The sequence below is a fragment of the Tachysurus fulvidraco genome, chromosome 26 (assembly GCF_022655615.1).
Source record: "Tachysurus fulvidraco isolate hzauxx_2018 chromosome 26, HZAU_PFXX_2.0, whole genome shotgun sequence".
Classification (NCBI taxonomy): Eukaryota; Metazoa; Chordata; class Actinopteri; order Siluriformes; family Bagridae; genus Tachysurus; species Tachysurus fulvidraco.
Genome location: NC_062543.1, coordinates 13,542,902 through 13,560,382, shown reverse-complemented (window position 1 = coordinate 13,560,382; position 17,481 = coordinate 13,542,902). Strand labels below are relative to the sequence as shown.

Sequence of the window (17,481 nt, the reverse complement as noted above, 5' to 3'; positions counted from 1 at the left end):
AATCTCATAAATCATTTCAATGGAAGCCTGTAGTTTGATTCAGCATTCAGGGCAGATACACTGGACTAGGTGTGACATGAGTAATGTACAGAGGAATAGAGGGATTGAAGAAGGGGATAAAGGTTGAAGATTTTTTTTAATGCAAAAATCAGAAGCCAAATAGAACTCTGGAAATCTCCCTTTATCTCGTTTCTTTCTCGCTGGCTGTTGATCTGGGTGTATGAGTGCCCCGCTGTCTCAGGACTGATATGGTCCAGTTCATCTAATAGGATTAGACAGCTTGGGATGTGCTATGCTAATCTTCAACCCACAAGCCTCTTACAAGCCATCAGCAGAAAGAAAGAGAGAAGGAAGGGCAAAAACAATTAGTCACCCTGACTCTGAATTTAGACACACTGTAAGAGAGAGAGAGAGAGAGAGAGAGAGAGAGAGAGAGAGAGAGAGAGAGAGAGAGAGAGAGAGAGAGAGAGAGAGAGAGAGAGAGAGAGAGAGAGAGTGCACAAAAATTCTAGTAGGCTAAAAGCCTGTACATTTGGCTTTAAAATGTTTGTATAAATATTTGATAAATTAACAGTTTACTGCATCCTTCAGTTTTTCTGACAGGAAGAAAGTGTTTGATTTTGTGTGTGTGATTTTTGATCATTTTAGCAATTTACTATTCAAATTCATTTCAATATTAAAAAAGCTTAATCTTTCATATTGTTGCAGACAAAGTTAACAGTGTTTTATTACATAAATCATTGAAACAAACAAATTCAATTGAAGGAAATATGCAAATGCATTTCACAGTTTTTTCTAATTTCCAAATTCTACAAAAAAAACCCCAAAACAAAACAAATAGTCTAGTGAATAAAATAATAATAATGCCATTGTAGAAATGCTATAATTAGCATCAATCGCTCTTCTGCTTTCTGAAGAGAGACTTGATATACAGTATGAAGCATGATAAAAACAAGACCTCACTTTCAAACTGTAAATTCTCTTTAATGCATAGATTACGTTTACATTTATTTTACCGAATTATTCCAAACATTTTCTGTTTGCACAAAGAAAGACTGTGAAATCATTTTGAGATTAAATAGAAGCACAGTATGACCTAGGCTGTGTTTTAAAGGTTCCCAAACCTTGTGGAATTTTACTCATGTGTGGTAGACATTTTGATTTTGTCTCCTACAGACTGATTCTACTAACGAAGTGCCATTAGACTCTGACTGTTATCAACTATAGTACATTCGTCATCATCGTGGAACTCCTGTCTAATCGACTCACAGTCAATTAAATCAAAGTCTACATTCAAGGGACTGCACGTTGGGCGAAGACAACAAAAGCAGAATTCTGTGGAACACTTAGGGCACTCGATTTCGGGGCAGCCTTCTCCGTCATGTGTGAGGAGAGCATTGCATTTTGGACAGGCCCTGAAATAGGGACATCCATATGTTGAACTGTTGGGATCACTGATCCGATTGTCAGAGAGCAGAGCAGCCCGGAGAGCACAGTTTGGCTGATTACAGGCGCTGTCTGGTGGAGTTGTCTTCAGCCACTCTCTCTGGCAATCACAGCAGAATCGAAAGACGCGACGTTTCACTTTAGAACACAACTGGCACACAACACACTGCCCATGTGATTTCTTGATGACTTCCTGATGACAATCTGGACACTGGTAGGGAAGGGAGGGTGTGACGACGATATTAATCAGTGTAAGAGAAAACCTTTCTAATATCATTCAAATTCAAATAAATAAAGTATATATTATAAATATAATTGTATCTTAATTTTAAAATATATAAACAATTCTTATTTTCATAAGATACAAGATATAAGTTTGTTTATTCTTCTATGGCAAGATTTTACCCAATATGAATTTGAATTTTTTTTTTTTTACTTATTACTTTATTTTTACATTTTTATGATTTGTAAAAAATTCATTTAGCCAGTCAAAAAAAACAAAAAACAAACAAACAAACAAAAAAAACAACAACATGCATGTTAAATTTTATGAGTCAAAATAGTTGACTCATAGAGTTTACTAATACTGTATATCTTACTGAGTGGAAAAGCTAAGCACTCAATTCAGCATGTTGTACTAAAATAGTTCTTATTAGTTTAAAACTAGGTTTAAAAACTGAAAATATCATGCAGTAAATGCTTCGATGTTCCACAGGGTGCGTAGAGATCACCTTTGACTTTGTCGTGGAATGGCTCATGACTTCAATCCTTTTTCACAGCACCTACTGTACAGAAAGAGAAAACGGTGACGTGTGAAAGCGGAATAAAATGGAGAACACAATTTTATAAGCGCAATGAAAGGAAGAACAGAGATAAAGAACTGACTGGTTATTTGCAGCAAACCCAAAAAGGATTAGCAAAAGTAGCCACATTAATTATTAATAGTACATAGTGTATTCATTTTGTTCTTTTGTTTTATCAGCCATTTGGTTAAGAAGTTATTAGTAGCTGTGTCGGATTAAAATCTGCTGGAAATTGGTGCCACTTGATGTTACATGTGTGTTTTATCTTTATGATGTTATCTACATGAATATCTGACTACAAATAGAACCTTTGTTACTGGACTGTTAGTTCTGTTATCATAATGTCTATACGGATTTCTGTAATGCCTATATAGACTACAAAAATCCACAACCTTTATTCTAAAGGATGGTCACACTACAACAGACATTCTATAAAGACAGCCTTATTCCTTTGACTAAAATTGACATAAAATAAATCTCTCAGAACGTACAAACTAAAGAACAAATCTTATTTACCAGAACCTGGCAACAAACAATTTCCTGTTTGAAAAAGTTCCAACAAAAACATTTCTCAAGTAAAACCTACAAAGCAAGAAAACTCAACTATACAAAGAACTTTTCGAAGGCTACTATTTTTAAATATTCCACAAAAGGTACAACACTGTCTTATAAATAAGTTATAATTATAGCCAACATTCACTTTAACACATAACTAAAGATAGAAAAGGCAAAACAAGCTAGGTGCTAGTAAGTATAACTGATGATGTTTTTATTGGCTTTTAGTCTGAAGCTGCAGAAATCTGTTCTGTTAAGAAACACAAAAAAAAAGGCTAAAAGTTTTAATGCGTTTCTTACCTTTACTCAGTAATCAACTCAGACACACACTCCTGCTGAAGTTGGTGAAAACTGGCAAAGCTTGTTTTACATTTACATTTAATGTCACACACTTCTGCTGAAGTTAGTTAAAACTGACAAAGTTTGTTTTTAACTCAGGAAAAAATAAGCAGGGGAATTCCTGCAGAATTCATGCTTTCGCTTTCTCTTGTGTTTGCACCACTGACTAACGTTAATCAGCTGTGGTGGTTTGCGTAGGCTACACAAACAGAAGGTTTATTACGTTTATTGTATTTTTTTTAGAATAAAGTCAGTTTTACCTAGATGTGCTTTTTGTTTCATAATATACATTCAAACCCCTAGTATGTTTGTATATGAGAATGTAAAATGAAATGATTAACCCTCCTGCACACCTCCTGTTGTCTTTTCCTGCTTAGGAGCGCCGAGTCAAGTTGACCTTGTCTGTTTTGACTGCTTATAAAAAATTAAGTACTGTATATATGACAGCCTTTTTTTTTCACCTTTTTTGTCTAAATTGTTTCCAACATATTAACATATATTTTGCAAAAAAAAATTGTAATTGGTATAATAAACCTCATTAATATACAGAAATGATAATACAATAAAATAATAATAATGCTGTTGTAGAAATGCTATAATTAGCATCAATCGCTCTTCTGCTTTCTGAAAAAAGACTTGATATATGAAACATGATAAAAACAAGACCTCACTTTCAAACTGTAAAGTTTAAATTCTCTTTTATGTATAGATTACATTTACATTCATTTTACAGAATTATTCCAAACATTTTTTGTTTGCACAAAGAAAGACAGTGAAATTATTTTGAGAATAAAGTAGAAGCACACTATGACCTAAGCTGTGTTTAAAAGGTTCCCAACCTTCATCCAGAAGTCTGACCCACCTGCAGAGTTCTAACAACTTAAATGTAAAGCTTATATGTGTCTGTAGATCAATTGTGAACTTTTACTTATGTGTGGTAGACATTTTGTCTCCTACAGACTGATTCTACTACTAACGAAGTGCCATTAGACTCTGACTGTTATCCACTATAGTACATTCTTGAATATCGTTGACCTGCTGTCTAAGCAACTCAAAATGTGTGCGAATGCTCAGTCTAAGCAACTCAGAGTCTGTGCGATTGATCAGTCTAAGCAACTCGTAGTCTGTGCGAAAGCACCTTGGGCGAAGACAACGAAAGCAGAATGTTTTGAAGCACTTAGGGCACTTAATTTTGGGACAACCTAGTCCGTTGTGTGTGAGCAGGGCATTGCAATTTGGACAGGCCCTGAAAAAGGGACATCCCTTTGCTGAACTTTTGGGATCACTGATCAGATTGTCAGAGAGCAGAGCAGCCCGGAGTGCACAGTTTGGCTGTTTGCAGGCGCTGTTTGTTGAGGTTGTCTTCGGCCACTCTCTCTGGCAATCCCAGCAGAAGTTAAAGACACGACGTTTTGCTGCAGAACACGATCGGCACACAACACACTGCCCATCCGATTTCTTGACCACTTCCTGATGACAATCTGGACACTGGTAGGGAAGGGAGGATGTGACGATGATATTAATCAGTGTAAGAAAAAACCTTTCTAATGTCATTCAAATTCAAATAAATAAAGTATATATTATATAATAAATAAAGATAATTTTATCTTAATTTTAAAATATATAAACAATTCTTATTTTCATAAGATACATGTTTATTTATTCTTCTATGGCAAGATTTTACCCAATATGACAAGCTTTTTGCAACTTTTTCTTTTTTTAATTTTTACTTTATTTTTACATTTTTATGATTTGTAAAAAAATTCATTTAGCCAAACAAAAAAAACCAACAACAACATGCATGTTCAATTTTATGAGTCACAATAGTTGACTCATAGAGTTGACTCATAGAGTTTACTAATACTGTATATCTTACTGAGTGGAAAAGCTAAGCACTCAATTCAGCATGTTGTACTAAAATAGTTCTTATTAGTTTAAATCTCTCACTCAGTTCCCTACTAGGTTTAAAAACTGAAAATATCATGCAGTAAATGTTTCAATGTTCCACAGGTTGCGCAGAGATCACCTTTGGCTTTGTCGTGGAATGGCTCATGACTTCAATCCTTTTTGGCAGCACCTACAGAAAGAGAAAACGGTGACGTGTGAAATGGAGGCCACAATCTTATAAGCGCAATAAAAGGAAGAACGGAGATAAAGAACTGACTGGATATTTGCAGCTAACCCAAAAAGGAATAGCAAAAGTAGCCACATTAATTATTAATAGTACATAGTATATTCATTTTTGTTCTTTTGTTGTATCAGCCATTTGGTTAAGAAGTTATTAGTAGCTGTGTCGGATTAAAATCTGCTGGAAATTGGTGCCACTTGAGGTTACATGTGTGTTTTATCTTTATGATGTTATCTACATGAATATCTGACTACAATTATACAAATAGAACCTTTGTTACTGGTCTGTTTGCCTACGGAGAAGCTGCAGTTTTAGTTCTGTTATCATAATGGCTATACAGATTTCTGTAATGCCTATATAGACTATAAAATTCCACAACCTTTATTCTAAATGATGGTCACGATACAACCTTATTCCTTTGACTAAAATTGACATGAAATAAATCTCTCAGAACGTACAAACTAAAGAGCAAAACTTAGAACCTGGCAACAAACTATTTCCTGTTTGAAAAAGTTCCAACCAAAACATTTCTCAAGTAAAACCTACAAAGCAAGAAAACTCAACGATACAAAGAACTTTTCGAAGGCTACAACTTTTAAATATCCCACCCAAGGTACAACACTGTCTTATAAATAAGTTATAATTATAGCCAACATTCACTTTAACACATAACTAAAGATAGAAAATGCAAAACAAGCTAGGTGCTAGTAAGTATAGCTGATGATGTTTTTATTGGCTTTTAGTCTGAAGCTGAAGGAATCTGTTCTGTTAAGAAACACAAAAAAAGGCTAAAAGTTTTAATACGTTTCTTACCTTTACTCAGTAATCAACTCAGACACACACTCCTGCTGAAGTTGGTCAAAACTGACAAAGTTTGTTGTTAAGTCAGGGAAAAATAAGCAGGGGAATTCCTGCAGAATTCATGCTTTCGCTTTCTCTTGTGTTTGCACCACTGACTAACGTTAACCAACTGTGATGGTTTGCGTAGGCTACACAAACAGAAGGTTTATTAAGGTAGAAATGCTATAATTAGCATCAATTGTTCTTCTACTTTCTGAAAAGAGACTTGATATATGAAACATGATAAACACAAGACCTCACTTTCAAACTATAAATTCTCTTTAATGCACAGATTATGTTTACATTCATTTTACAGAATTATTCCAAACATTTTTTGTTTGCACAAAGAAAGACAATGAAATAATTTTGAGAATAAAGTAGAAGCACACTATGACCTAAGCTGTGTTTTAAAGGTTCCCAACCAGAAGTCTGACCCACCTGCAGAGTTGTAACAACTTGTATGTAAAGCTTATATGTGTCTGTTAGATCATTTGTGAACTTTTACTTATGTGTGGTAGACATTTTGTCTCCTACAGACTGATTCTACTAACGACATGCCATAAGACTCTGACTGTTATCCACTATAGTACATTCTTGAACATCGTTGAACCGGTGTCTAATCAACTCAAAATCAACAAAATAGAAGTCTGTGCGAATGCACCTTGGTCGAAGGCAACGAAAGCAAAATGCTGTGAAGCACTTAGGGCAATTAATTTTGGGACAGCCTATTCCGTTGTGTGTGAGCAGGGCATTGCATTTTGGACAGGCCCTGAAATAGGGGCATCCCTTTGCTGAACTGTTGGGATCACTGATCAGATAGTCAGAGAGCAGAGCAGCCCGGAGAGCACAGTTTGGCCGATTGCAAGCGCTGTTTACTGAAGTTGTCTTCGGCCACTCTCTCTGGCAATCCCAGCAGAAGAGAAAGACGCGACGTTTTGCTGCAGAACACGAACGGCACACAACACACTGCCCATCCGATTTCTTGACGACTTCCTGATGACAAGCTGGACACTGGTAGGGAAGGGAGGGTGTGATGACGATATTAATCAGTGTAAGAAAAAACCTTTCTAATATCATTCAAATTAGAATAAATTATATATATATATATATATATATATATATATATATATATATATATATATATATATATATATATATATATATATAATTTTATCTTTAAAATATATAAATAATTCTTATTTTCATAAGATACAAAAATAAGTTTTAAAAGTTTAAAAACTGAAAATATCATGCAGTAACTGCTTCGATGTTCCACACTGTGTGCAGAGATTTGGCTCACCTTTGGCTTTCTCGTGGAATGGCTCATGACTTCAATCCTTTTTCACAGCACCTACAGAAAGAAAAAACGGTGACTTGTGAAAGCAGAATAAAATGGAGACCACAATCTTATAAGAGCAATGAAAGGAAGAACGGAGATAAAGAACTGACTGGATATTTGCAGCTAACCCAAAAAAGAACAGCAAAAGTAGCCACATTAATTATTAATAGTACATAGTATATTAATTTTGTTCTTTTGTTTTATCAGCCATTTGGTTAAGAAGTTATTAGTAACTGTGTCAGATTAAAATCTGCTGGAAATTGGTGCCACTTGAGGTTACATGTGTGTTTTATCCTTGTGATGTTATCTACATGAATATCTGACTACAATTATACAAATAGAACCTTTGTTACTGGACTGTTTGCCTGCGGAGAAGCTGCAGTTTTAGTTCTGTTATCATAATGGCTATACAGATTTCTGTAATGCCTATATGGACTATAAAAATCCACAACCTTTATTCTAAATGATGGTCACGATATAACCTTATTCCTTTGACTAAAATTGACATGAAATAAATCTCTCAGAACGTACAAACTAAAGAACAAAACTTAGAACCTGGCAAAAAACTTTCCAAATTTCCTGTTTGAAAAAGTTCCAACCAAAACATTTCTCAAGTAAAACCTAAAGCAAGAAAACTCAACTATACAAAGAACTTTTCGAAGGCTACTATTTTTAATTATCCCACCCAAGGTACAACACTAGCTTATAAATAAGTTATAATTATAGCCAACATTCACTTTAACACATAACAAAAGAAAGAAAATGCAAAACAAGCTAGGTGCTAGTAAGTATAAGTGATGATGTTTTTATTGGCTTTTAGTCTGAAGCTGAAGGAATCTGTTCTGTTAAGAAACACAAAAAAAGGCTAAAAGTTTTAATAGGTTTCTTACCTTTACTCAGTAATCAACTCAGACACACACTCCTGCTGAAGTTGGTGAAAACTGACAAAGTTTGTTTTTAACTCAGGGAAAAAATAAGCAGGGGAAGTCCTGCAGAATTCATGCTTTCGCTTTCTCTTGTGTTTGAATCACTAACTAACGTTAATCAGCTGTGTTGGTTTGCGTAGGCTACACAAACAGAAGGTTTATTATGTGTGACACCATTGTTTGTATTTTTTAGAATAAAGTCAGTATTACATAGATGTGGTGTTTTGTTTCATAATATACATTCAAACTATGTTTGTATATGAGAATGTAAAATGAAATGATTAACATATATAATCATTATATTGTATATATTACTGTAAAGATTAGCCTATCATTTTATTTTATATCATTTTATTGTTTTATTTATTTATTTATTTATTTTTATATACGGTGAGTCTGAATTATGTAAAGTACTATTGTCGCCCTCTAGTGGCTACAATGGTCTACTGCAATTGTTCGATTCTTCATGAAATCTTATCTAACATACAGCCACTTTTAGGTTCACATTAAATGATGTAACACATAGTAATATCTCACATAACAATGACACCTTCACACCTTTAGTGTAATGGGAGTGTAATGTACATGTAATGTTAAAATTATTTAAGGTACACAGTTTAAACAAATGGACCAATTCTTGGCCATTCTTTGTGCATCATTTAAGGTATTAATTTACACGTGTATAATCCCGGGCATGTATAAGATATATACTAAAAGCACAAAAGACGTAGCAGTTAGGGTACAAAAACTTTACAGGTTATGTTAGTAAGTTGTTTTTAGTGTGTAAAAGCCACATAAATCATCGATCCTATATGTATCTATATGCATCTATATGGCAACTATACATCTATTATATCTAAGGTGCACATGTTGGGCTACTGACCAGAAGGTCATGAGTTCGAATCCCAGATCCACCAATTTGCCACTGCTGGGCCCCTGAGCAAGGCCCCTTAACCCTCCATTGTATAAATTGAAATAAAATGTCTGCTAAATGCCAGAAATGTAAATATAGGATTCCTTGGAAACAATTATCTAGTAGTTACACATCTAGAGCAAGAATAAAGCTGAAGACAGGTAGGTGGTACCATGCGGTGATAAAGTGGACAGACTTTCTCTTTTGCCCTCAGGACATCATGTGCAGATGTGTTATGTTCTAGTGCCAAACGAAGATACGAGTGTGTGTGTGTGTGTGTGTGTGTGTGTGTGTGTGTGTGTGTGTGTGTGTGTGTGTGTGTGTGTGTGTGTGTGTGAGAGAGAGAGAGAGCTTTGTTTGGGCTTGATGATGGAAAGCCCTGCGTTTATCAGTGTATCACATCCGTCATTGCACGATGTGTTTGTAATTATCAGGAGGTTAAACGTAATGTTTTATTGTCACGTGTGTAACTGCATATGCAAAAAAAAATCTGTTTGTAAGTTTAATTTACATTTATAGGCGGAGCTACAACACGAACATATTAATATTATATGCTACAACATATTAATATTATATATTATATGCTAATAACCGTGTGATGAATCGAAAAGCCAATGGCAGGTGGAATTCGATCAGTTGTAGGCGGAGCTTGCATATTAATAAGGCAGCCGGTTTAAAAGCAAGCGCGCGCGCGCAGATCGTCTCCCACAAGCAGTGTATGTTATGATGGCAGGATTTGTGCAGTGCGGTTGTTTTGGATCTTTTCTCTGTTTGCTTGGTGGCGTCACTGCGCTGTATTACACGTTGAAATGGTCGTGGAGGATTTGGCAAGGCTTCAAGGTGTACGTGGTGTCCAGTGTGTGTCCAGCAGACGTGAGAGAGTACGGACAGTGGGCAGGTAACTACTGTTACACGTGTTCTACCTGTCACAGGTGCAACTCTGACGTCATCAACGTGCAGGTCACCTGTATTAATGATATGTAATGTCATATGTCAATTTGTCATACATTTTTATCCGACTCTAACTTGCATGAACTCAATTGCTCAACTATTGGGGAGAAAAGAATGGAAGTATTTTTGCTGATTCTGTTAGAGATGCTTTCTGTGTTGTCCATGTGTGTAGATCTGACCGTGTAACGCATAATAATTACTTAACACGAGACCTGGAACTCGTTCAGTTTGTTTTCCTGGTGTTAGGTGGTGTTTAATGGTGAGTTCTCTCATATTCGCACCTGTATGGATCCTTGCTTCAGGCTGTCTGCAAAACACACACACACACACACACACACACACACACACACACACACACACACACACACACACACACACACACACACACACACACAATCTAATCTTATTTGTAATTTGTACAAACTTTAATGAACAATGTTGAATTGAATGATGTCAAAAGAAAAAACTGCTGTACTGTAATCCTGTCTTTTGTAATGAATAAATAAATAAATACAATTATAATAATAATGACAACTATTAATAAATACATACATAAATAAAATAATCATGATAATAATAATGATAATAATAATAATTATATATATGATAACTATTAATATAATAATAGATAGATAGATAGATAGATAGATAGATAGATAGATAGATAGAGTAAATAAATAAATAATATGAAGAAGAAGTTAGTTTGTGCAAATTGTTATTGATTTATAAGCATGGGAATATGCTGTAAAACAAGGAAGAACATGACTTGACCTGACTTGACTTGACTTGACTTGACACATTACAAACAGACTATAATTTGGATCTATGTATCTTGCGAACCATTAAGAGAAGCTATTAGAAAAAAAATCGCATGAGGAGTTTTTTTAACGTATATTAAATATGTACAATATACATTGTTCAAAAGAAAAATAAAACGTCTAGAATGTTTCCAAACTTAAAAGTAGTTTATATTCAAAGATCCATCAGTGGTCCTTAGGGTCTTTATCTTTAACCTAATGGGACACAGTAAACAGACATATTCTAGAGGTTTCCGCTCGGTGTCAAGCATTTGTACTTTTACAGAGATTTAAAGCAGACAGTTCTTATATATTACAATGTAGTTCAGTGATTGAGAGATCACGGCTGGACATGTTGACATTTACGATGAAACATTACTAGAATCTATGACGAATGTAAGCTTTTTTGGACACTGATTCAAAAATAAAATCTAGATTGTCGAAGGTTTACAGCATACCTGCAACATGGTTCAGCCCCCCGCTTTAGTCTGTTATTTGACGTACAATGTAAGCATATTATCAAGATCATAATCAAGGGTGAGATTAGAAAGAACACAATGTTGTGCCTGCTGCCTGTATAGGCACTTGTGACTATAATCAAGATCAACAGGAGTGAGAGATAGGGCATGATTATCATAATACTTGACAAAATCCTTATTTATGATCCTCGTCATGTTACAAATGATTATTTTGCATCCATCATAAATCATTTATGTCCAATAAGTTTTAATATTTTACTAAAACATTACATTACAACATGCAACAAAGGAGTTCTAAAAGCAGTAACACATGATGTGTTTCTATATGACAGTATCCATATTATATACAGGGCATAAGATTTCCCAGCCCTGATACATGTCCTGAAAAAGACTTTATACCTCTCTGTTCGAAGGTCTGTGGGGAAAAATAGTGTCTATTAAAGCCTGTCTCTTTCATCCCACAGTGGTCACAGGATCAACAGCGGGAATTGGACGAGCCTACGCCATCGAGGTTAGCGGTGACCTGATGTGAATTCATTAAAACAGAAACTAAATTTCCCAATTCTGTGTTTTGTTTGCAATATCTTTGGACCAGCATAAATAGAAACCTCATAAAATGTCCTGTAGGTCCAGTAACTGTACATAAACCTACCGGCAGGTAAATTGATTACAAGCTACTATAACAAGTACAATATAAAATGGGAAATAATGAATAGGTACAAAATGCTGTCCCATTACAGATTAATTAATATACAGTATTGTTAATGATGACATCATGCTGCCAACTCCAACAAAAACAATACGACTATTTACTTTACTGTGAAACAGACGTAGGAACTTAACTTAATGTACTACATTTATCCCCAGAACAATACACTTGATGTAGATAAATCTTGCCTGGTTTGTGTGTTCGTGTGTGTGTGTGTGTGTGTGTGTGTGTGTGTGTGTGTGTGTGTGTGTGTGTGTGTGTGTGTGTGTGTGTGCGTGTGTGTTTTAGCTCGCCAGACGAGGCCTGGACATCGTCCTGATCAGCCGATCGCAAGAAAGGCTTCGCGGAGTTGCTGATGAGATCGGTGAGTGATGGCAGGTTACACGCAGGAACAGCATGTTTGGGATATTCAAGTCAGATTTTGGAACAGAAACAACAAGAACAGAAATACAAAGCTGATGAGCTACTGTAGGAACTTTCCCTTCTCCCAGTTAGCGTGAGCTAGCACACTTCAGGTTTCTTCCTTTTAGCTTAAGTTGGGGTGTAAATGCAATTGCATCTGGATCTGTACATGAAAGTGACATTTCCTATTTATTATTACTATAATTCACACACACACACACACACACACACACACACACACACACACACACACACACACTCCCACACACACACACTCCCACTCACACACTCCCACACACACACACACGCACACACACGCATACACGCACACACGCCCGCACACACGCACACACACACACACACACACACACACACACACACACGCATACACACACACGCATGCACGCACGCACACACGCACTCACCCACACACACACACACACACGCACACACACGCACACACACACACACACACACACACACCCCTTCGTATTTACCTCTATAAAGACCAAATCTGTAAAAAAGTTTTGTGTGTTTCAGAATCCCGTTACAGAAGGCAGACTCGAGTCATTCAGGCGGACTTTACCAAAGGACACTCTATTTATCCAGTTATAGCTGAGCAACTGAAAAGCCTGAAGATTGGCATTCTGGGTAACATGAAAGAGATCATAATAATTAGCCAAACAATAACTATAAAAAAAAATTAACAATCTTGTTGCAGTGGGTGCTTGAAGAATGGGTGTCAAACGAGTCTGTACACTTTCCCATGATATCTCTCTCTCTCTCTCTCTCTCTCTCTCTCTCTCTCTCTCTCTCTTCTCTGCAGTGAATAATGTTGGCATGAATTATGCTGCAACGTTGGTGAACTTCTTAGATGTTTCTGACCCTGAAAAGGTAGTGTGAAATGAACCGGTGGAGTAAAACCCTCAAAGCGTTTGTGTCCGTGACGATAACGTCTGTGAATTCTTCCTGAATATTCCTTTCCAGAGAATCACCGAGGTGATCAACTGTAACATCCTCTCCGTCACACAGGTACGAACCCGTCTATATTTACTTAAAAAGATACATTCGCTTCCTTCTGTCTGACTGTAGTACATTTTGTACCAATAATAACGACGATGATGATGATGATGATGATGATGGCGGTATTGTACCTTAGATGAGCAGAATGATTCTGCCACAGATGGTTGGAAGGTATGTACTGTACAGAACTTTGCTTTGGTGATCTCATCTACGTTAATGCTGACATGCTGGTGTTAATGCTTCCATCTGTGTGTAGAGGTAAAGGACTTATTATCAACATGTCATCAGAAGCTGGTTCTCAGCCTCAGCCCATGCTTACGCTGTACTCAGCTACAAAGGTACTATTAACACGTATATAGAACAAGAATCCAAATAAAGAAATAAAGAAATAAAAACACACGCACTATATAATCGGACTTTTCTCTCCGGCAGGCGTTTGTGACGTATTTCTCTCAGTGTCTTCATGCAGAATACCAACCACGAGGAGTCACAGTTCAGGTACGATTACATACAGCAAAGGATTGCTATTGTCTCCCTAGCAAATATCTCATATCTCTCTGGTTATGAAAAAAAGTCTGCACACCCCTGTTTTTATGATGTAAAAATGGATTTAAAAAAAAATTCAGAAACATACAGTATCAGATCTGTACCACAGGACATTTCTGTATCTGTACAGTCTGTTGCACCGTAACATATTACTTATATATATATAATATTTATACTTATACATACATATATATATATATATAAGTACATACTGTATATAATGTGTAGTGCAGTGTAAATATGTCTAGTAATACACTGTGTGTACTGAACATGTATGAGCACATTGCATCTTTTCCACATTTCACCTGGTAATGAGCATTTTGCACATTTTTCACCTGAATGTAAATGGTTCTGCAATTTTTGAAGCTCGCTCGAAAGAATTTTACTCACCATGGCACATGTGCTGTGGTGATGTGACTTGACTTGACTTGACTTGAGAAAATTTTACATTTAACTTACAGATTTGAACTACAATATATTCCTATTCCATTAGACTCTGTGTCCCGATCCCAGAATATTCACACTATCTGTTGTGTCTTTTTCACGTTAGTGTGTAAGTCCGTTCATGGTGTCCACTAATATGACGCATAACATCGAAGTTAATCCTCTGGTAAAAAGTGCAGAGTCGTTTGCCAGAGACGCTCTCAACACTGTGGGTTACAGCTCCTTCACCAGTGGCTGTATTACGCATGCCCTGCAGGTATACACACACACACACACACACGGTGTACAATTCAGTTCCATCTTGGCACGCAGCTCTATCTGCCTGTGCAAATCTAACGTCACCTTACGTCAACAAACCAGATGCCGTTAACCCTGCCTTTCGAATACAAATCCCGGCGTATAAAGCAACAGACACCTAGAATGATGCACACACTCATAATGTATTATATGCCACACCGTCACACTACAGAGAGAATACACGTTTGTCGTCGGATATTCGGATCTTTAATATCGAAACAAATTTGCAGCTTCCAGTTTAGCATTATTGTGTCCATTTAAAAAAAGGACATTTCATACCAGTCAGAGATTTTGAGACTAAACCACTTTCTTCCATCAGCAATATACTTGAGGAATGTGTAGAGTAGAAGGACAAAAGGTGTGGCTTATGGTTTAAAGCCAAAATCGCACAACTGACGTAATGTGGTTGATATGGTTCCAATTTCGTTTGGGTACAAATGAGGTGAGCGATCTGCACTTTGCTAAACTGGTAGCTATAAGCCTCCATTATTTTACAGATACATTGCTACAGATAGCATTACTGCCTCATAGCTCCAGGGGTATTGTGTCCAGGGGCGCCCCCAAGGGGTGGCCAGTGGTGGCCACGGCCACCCCTGCATAAACTCTGGCCACCCCTGTGGCTACCCCTAGTACAAATTTGAATTTGAATGCATAATGAAGTGATAGATAGTTAAATAAATAAATAAATAAACAAATAAATAAATAAATAGAAGCACACGCTGCAGCCACCAAAAAATATTGTAGATTGATTGGCGCCACCAGAGTAGCTGTTTCACTGCCCCTCCCCCTTACACACTACACTAATTTTTTATTTTTTTTATTCCACCCCCAAGATTTGCTGTAGCCTTCTCTGGCCACCCCTATTAAAAGTTTCTGGGGGCGCCACCGGTCCCCGTTTCACCCTGACCTCAGGTTACTGTCTGTGCAGAGTTTGGCATGTTTTCTTATCTGCTTCCATTTCTGGTTACCTCCTAAAAACATGCCAGTAGGTGGATTGTCTATTCGAAATTGCCCCTAAGTATGAATGAGTGCATTTCTGGGATAGGCATCAGTTCTGGCAACCCTGACCAGGATAAAATGCGTACTGAAAATGAAGGTGAACAAATGAATTAACAAATAAAAAGCAAAAGAAGCAAACATTAGATACTAAACCGTGCGTATTTTTATCCAAACTGTTTCTATAACCCCTCTCTTTGTCTTTCTGTCCCTCGTCCAGCATATCGCTCTGGCGATCCTTTTCCCAGGTTGGCTGCGACTGTCTCCATTTTGTGTGCGCTGTGTCCAGAGGTTTGCACAAGAAATAAAGCAGCAAATAGAAGAGAAGATGTCACAATGCCAGAAGAAACAGGCAGACAGACACATGTAAACCGAGGCCTACACCAGCAGGAGGTCACAAGACCACACCAACGACCTGATGGGAATGACTTGCTCTTCTGGATATGGATCTTTGACATGACTTTTGGCAGACATTCTCAGCATGTTCAGACATTTACAGATCTCAGCCAAAGTTGAAATACACAGTAGTCGATCGGCCAAGACATGTTCGGTATCCGAGTTTTTTTTTTCTTCTAAATTATGTATACGGAAGTGTAACCTCCTGATGATCCAGCGGCAGGATCTCATGCTCTTATCGCTGTGGCCCGGGTTCGATTCCCGGCTAAGGAGCTAACCCTCTGTAGGTGATTCCTGTCGTTAATTAGTGGGAACAGCATCCTAATGTGTGGCCAGGACCTCGAAACCTAAAGCACAAAGATAATTAAGTTTGGCAATAGTTTAATAAGGCGTGATCATTGTGTTCTGTCAACAATATTCACACTGATGTTTCTTGGCAACTCTAGCTACTGTAAACAAACTCCAGTGTGTGGTGGTGAAGGAATATCTTCCCCACCCCTTACTAATTAATGGTTATGCAGTATGTTGTATTATGAAGAGATTATACTAGTAAGTGGTTTATAGCTGATAGATTCGTATTGTACAAACTGCAGGTCTAATTCATGGAATTTACAACGAAACACGCTTTACATAAACCATCTGATACATTTGTTTGAAAAACATACAAAACAATTTTGAACGATATCAACCAAATACAATTTCTCACCGGATTCCGTCGCTAAGTTTGTAGCGTGGAGTGACCCAGAACTAGCTGAAGTATAAAGTAATTTGTATACATGGTATAGCAAGTTATATAGTTATTTTTTCCGATGGAATTTCGATTATTATAGGAACGAAAATTCCACACATAGAAGTGCGTTTCAATATATAATGCAAATCAATATGATTGGAGGAAAGTGTGAAATAAGTTAGGCATATGATTTGAATAACGGGTTAGTGGTTAGCATGTTCGCCTCACACCTCCAGGGTCGGGGTTCGATTCCCGCCTCCGCCTCGTGTGTGTGGAGTTTGCATGTTCTCCCCGTGCCTCGGGGGTTTCCTCCGGGTACTCCGGTTTCCTCCCCCGGTCCAAAGACATGCATGGTAGGTTGATTGGCATCTCTGGAAAATTGTCCGTAGTGTGTGTGTGTGTGCCCTGTGATGGGTTGGCAC

At 37.0% G+C, this 17,481-nt stretch overlaps 2 protein-coding genes across 4 annotated transcripts; one reads left to right on the top strand and one right to left on the bottom strand.

The window, feature by feature from the left end:
• Positions 1 to 745: 745 nt before the first annotated feature.
• si:ch211-284e13.9 (uncharacterized protein LOC566600 homolog) lies at positions 746 to 8,560 on the bottom strand. 3 transcript variants are annotated; one of them, XR_003440329.2, is made up of 7 exons: positions 8,341 to 8,551; positions 7,412 to 7,462; positions 6,085 to 7,122; positions 5,170 to 5,220; positions 3,105 to 4,631; positions 2,178 to 2,231; positions 746 to 1,657 (listed from the first exon to the last, which is right to left on the bottom strand). XR_003440329.2 is itself a non-coding variant. In XM_047809467.1 (5 exons), exons 2-3 carry the CDS (start codon positions 7,436 to 7,438, stop codon positions 6,658 to 6,660), a joined length of 492 nt encoding a protein of 163 aa, XP_047665423.1. In that variant the 5' UTR covers positions 7,439 to 7,462; positions 8,341 to 8,560; the 3' UTR covers positions 3,825 to 4,631; positions 5,170 to 5,220; positions 6,085 to 6,657. The 3 variants fall into 3 exon arrangements, 1 of the variants encoding a protein (XP_047665423.1); XR_007139614.1 differs by having other exon boundaries at positions 2,178 to 2,228; XM_047809467.1 differs by lacking the exons at positions 746 to 1,657; positions 2,178 to 2,231 and having other exon boundaries at positions 3,825 to 4,631; positions 8,341 to 8,560.
• A 1,123-nt stretch (positions 8,561 to 9,683) lies between these two features.
• On the top strand, positions 9,684 to 16,964 carry hsd20b2 (hydroxysteroid (20-beta) dehydrogenase 2). Its single transcript, XM_027144216.2, has 11 exons — positions 9,684 to 10,187; positions 11,981 to 12,027; positions 12,514 to 12,589; positions 13,168 to 13,278; positions 13,454 to 13,521; positions 13,615 to 13,659; positions 13,787 to 13,821; positions 13,907 to 13,988; positions 14,083 to 14,148; positions 14,747 to 14,896; positions 16,154 to 16,964. The coding sequence occupies exons 1-11, from the start codon at positions 10,013 to 10,015 to the stop codon at positions 16,301 to 16,303; spliced, it is 1,005 nt and encodes a 334-aa protein (XP_027000017.1). The 5' UTR covers positions 9,684 to 10,012; the 3' UTR covers positions 16,304 to 16,964.
• Positions 16,965 to 17,481: the final 517 nt, after the last annotated feature.

Coding starts and splice junctions, on each gene's coding strand:
- hsd20b2 (XM_027144216.2), top strand. CDS start 10,013: ATGATGGCAGGATTTGTGCAGTGCGGTTGTTTTGGATCTTTTCTCTGT. Junction 14,149..14,746: donor CACGAGGAGTCACAGTTCAG/GTACGATTACAT, acceptor TTTTCACGTTAG/TGTGTAAGTCCGTTCATGGT. Junction 14,897..16,153: donor GTATTACGCATGCCCTGCAG/GTATACACACAC, acceptor TCCCTCGTCCAG/CATATCGCTCTGGCGATCCT.
- si:ch211-284e13.9 (XM_047809467.1), bottom strand. CDS start 7,438: ATGAGCCATTCCACGAGAAAGCCAAAG. Junction 7,123..7,411: donor ATTCCACGAGAAAGCCAAAG/GTGAGCCAAATC, acceptor CTTCCCTACCAG/TGTCCAGCTTGTCATCAGGA.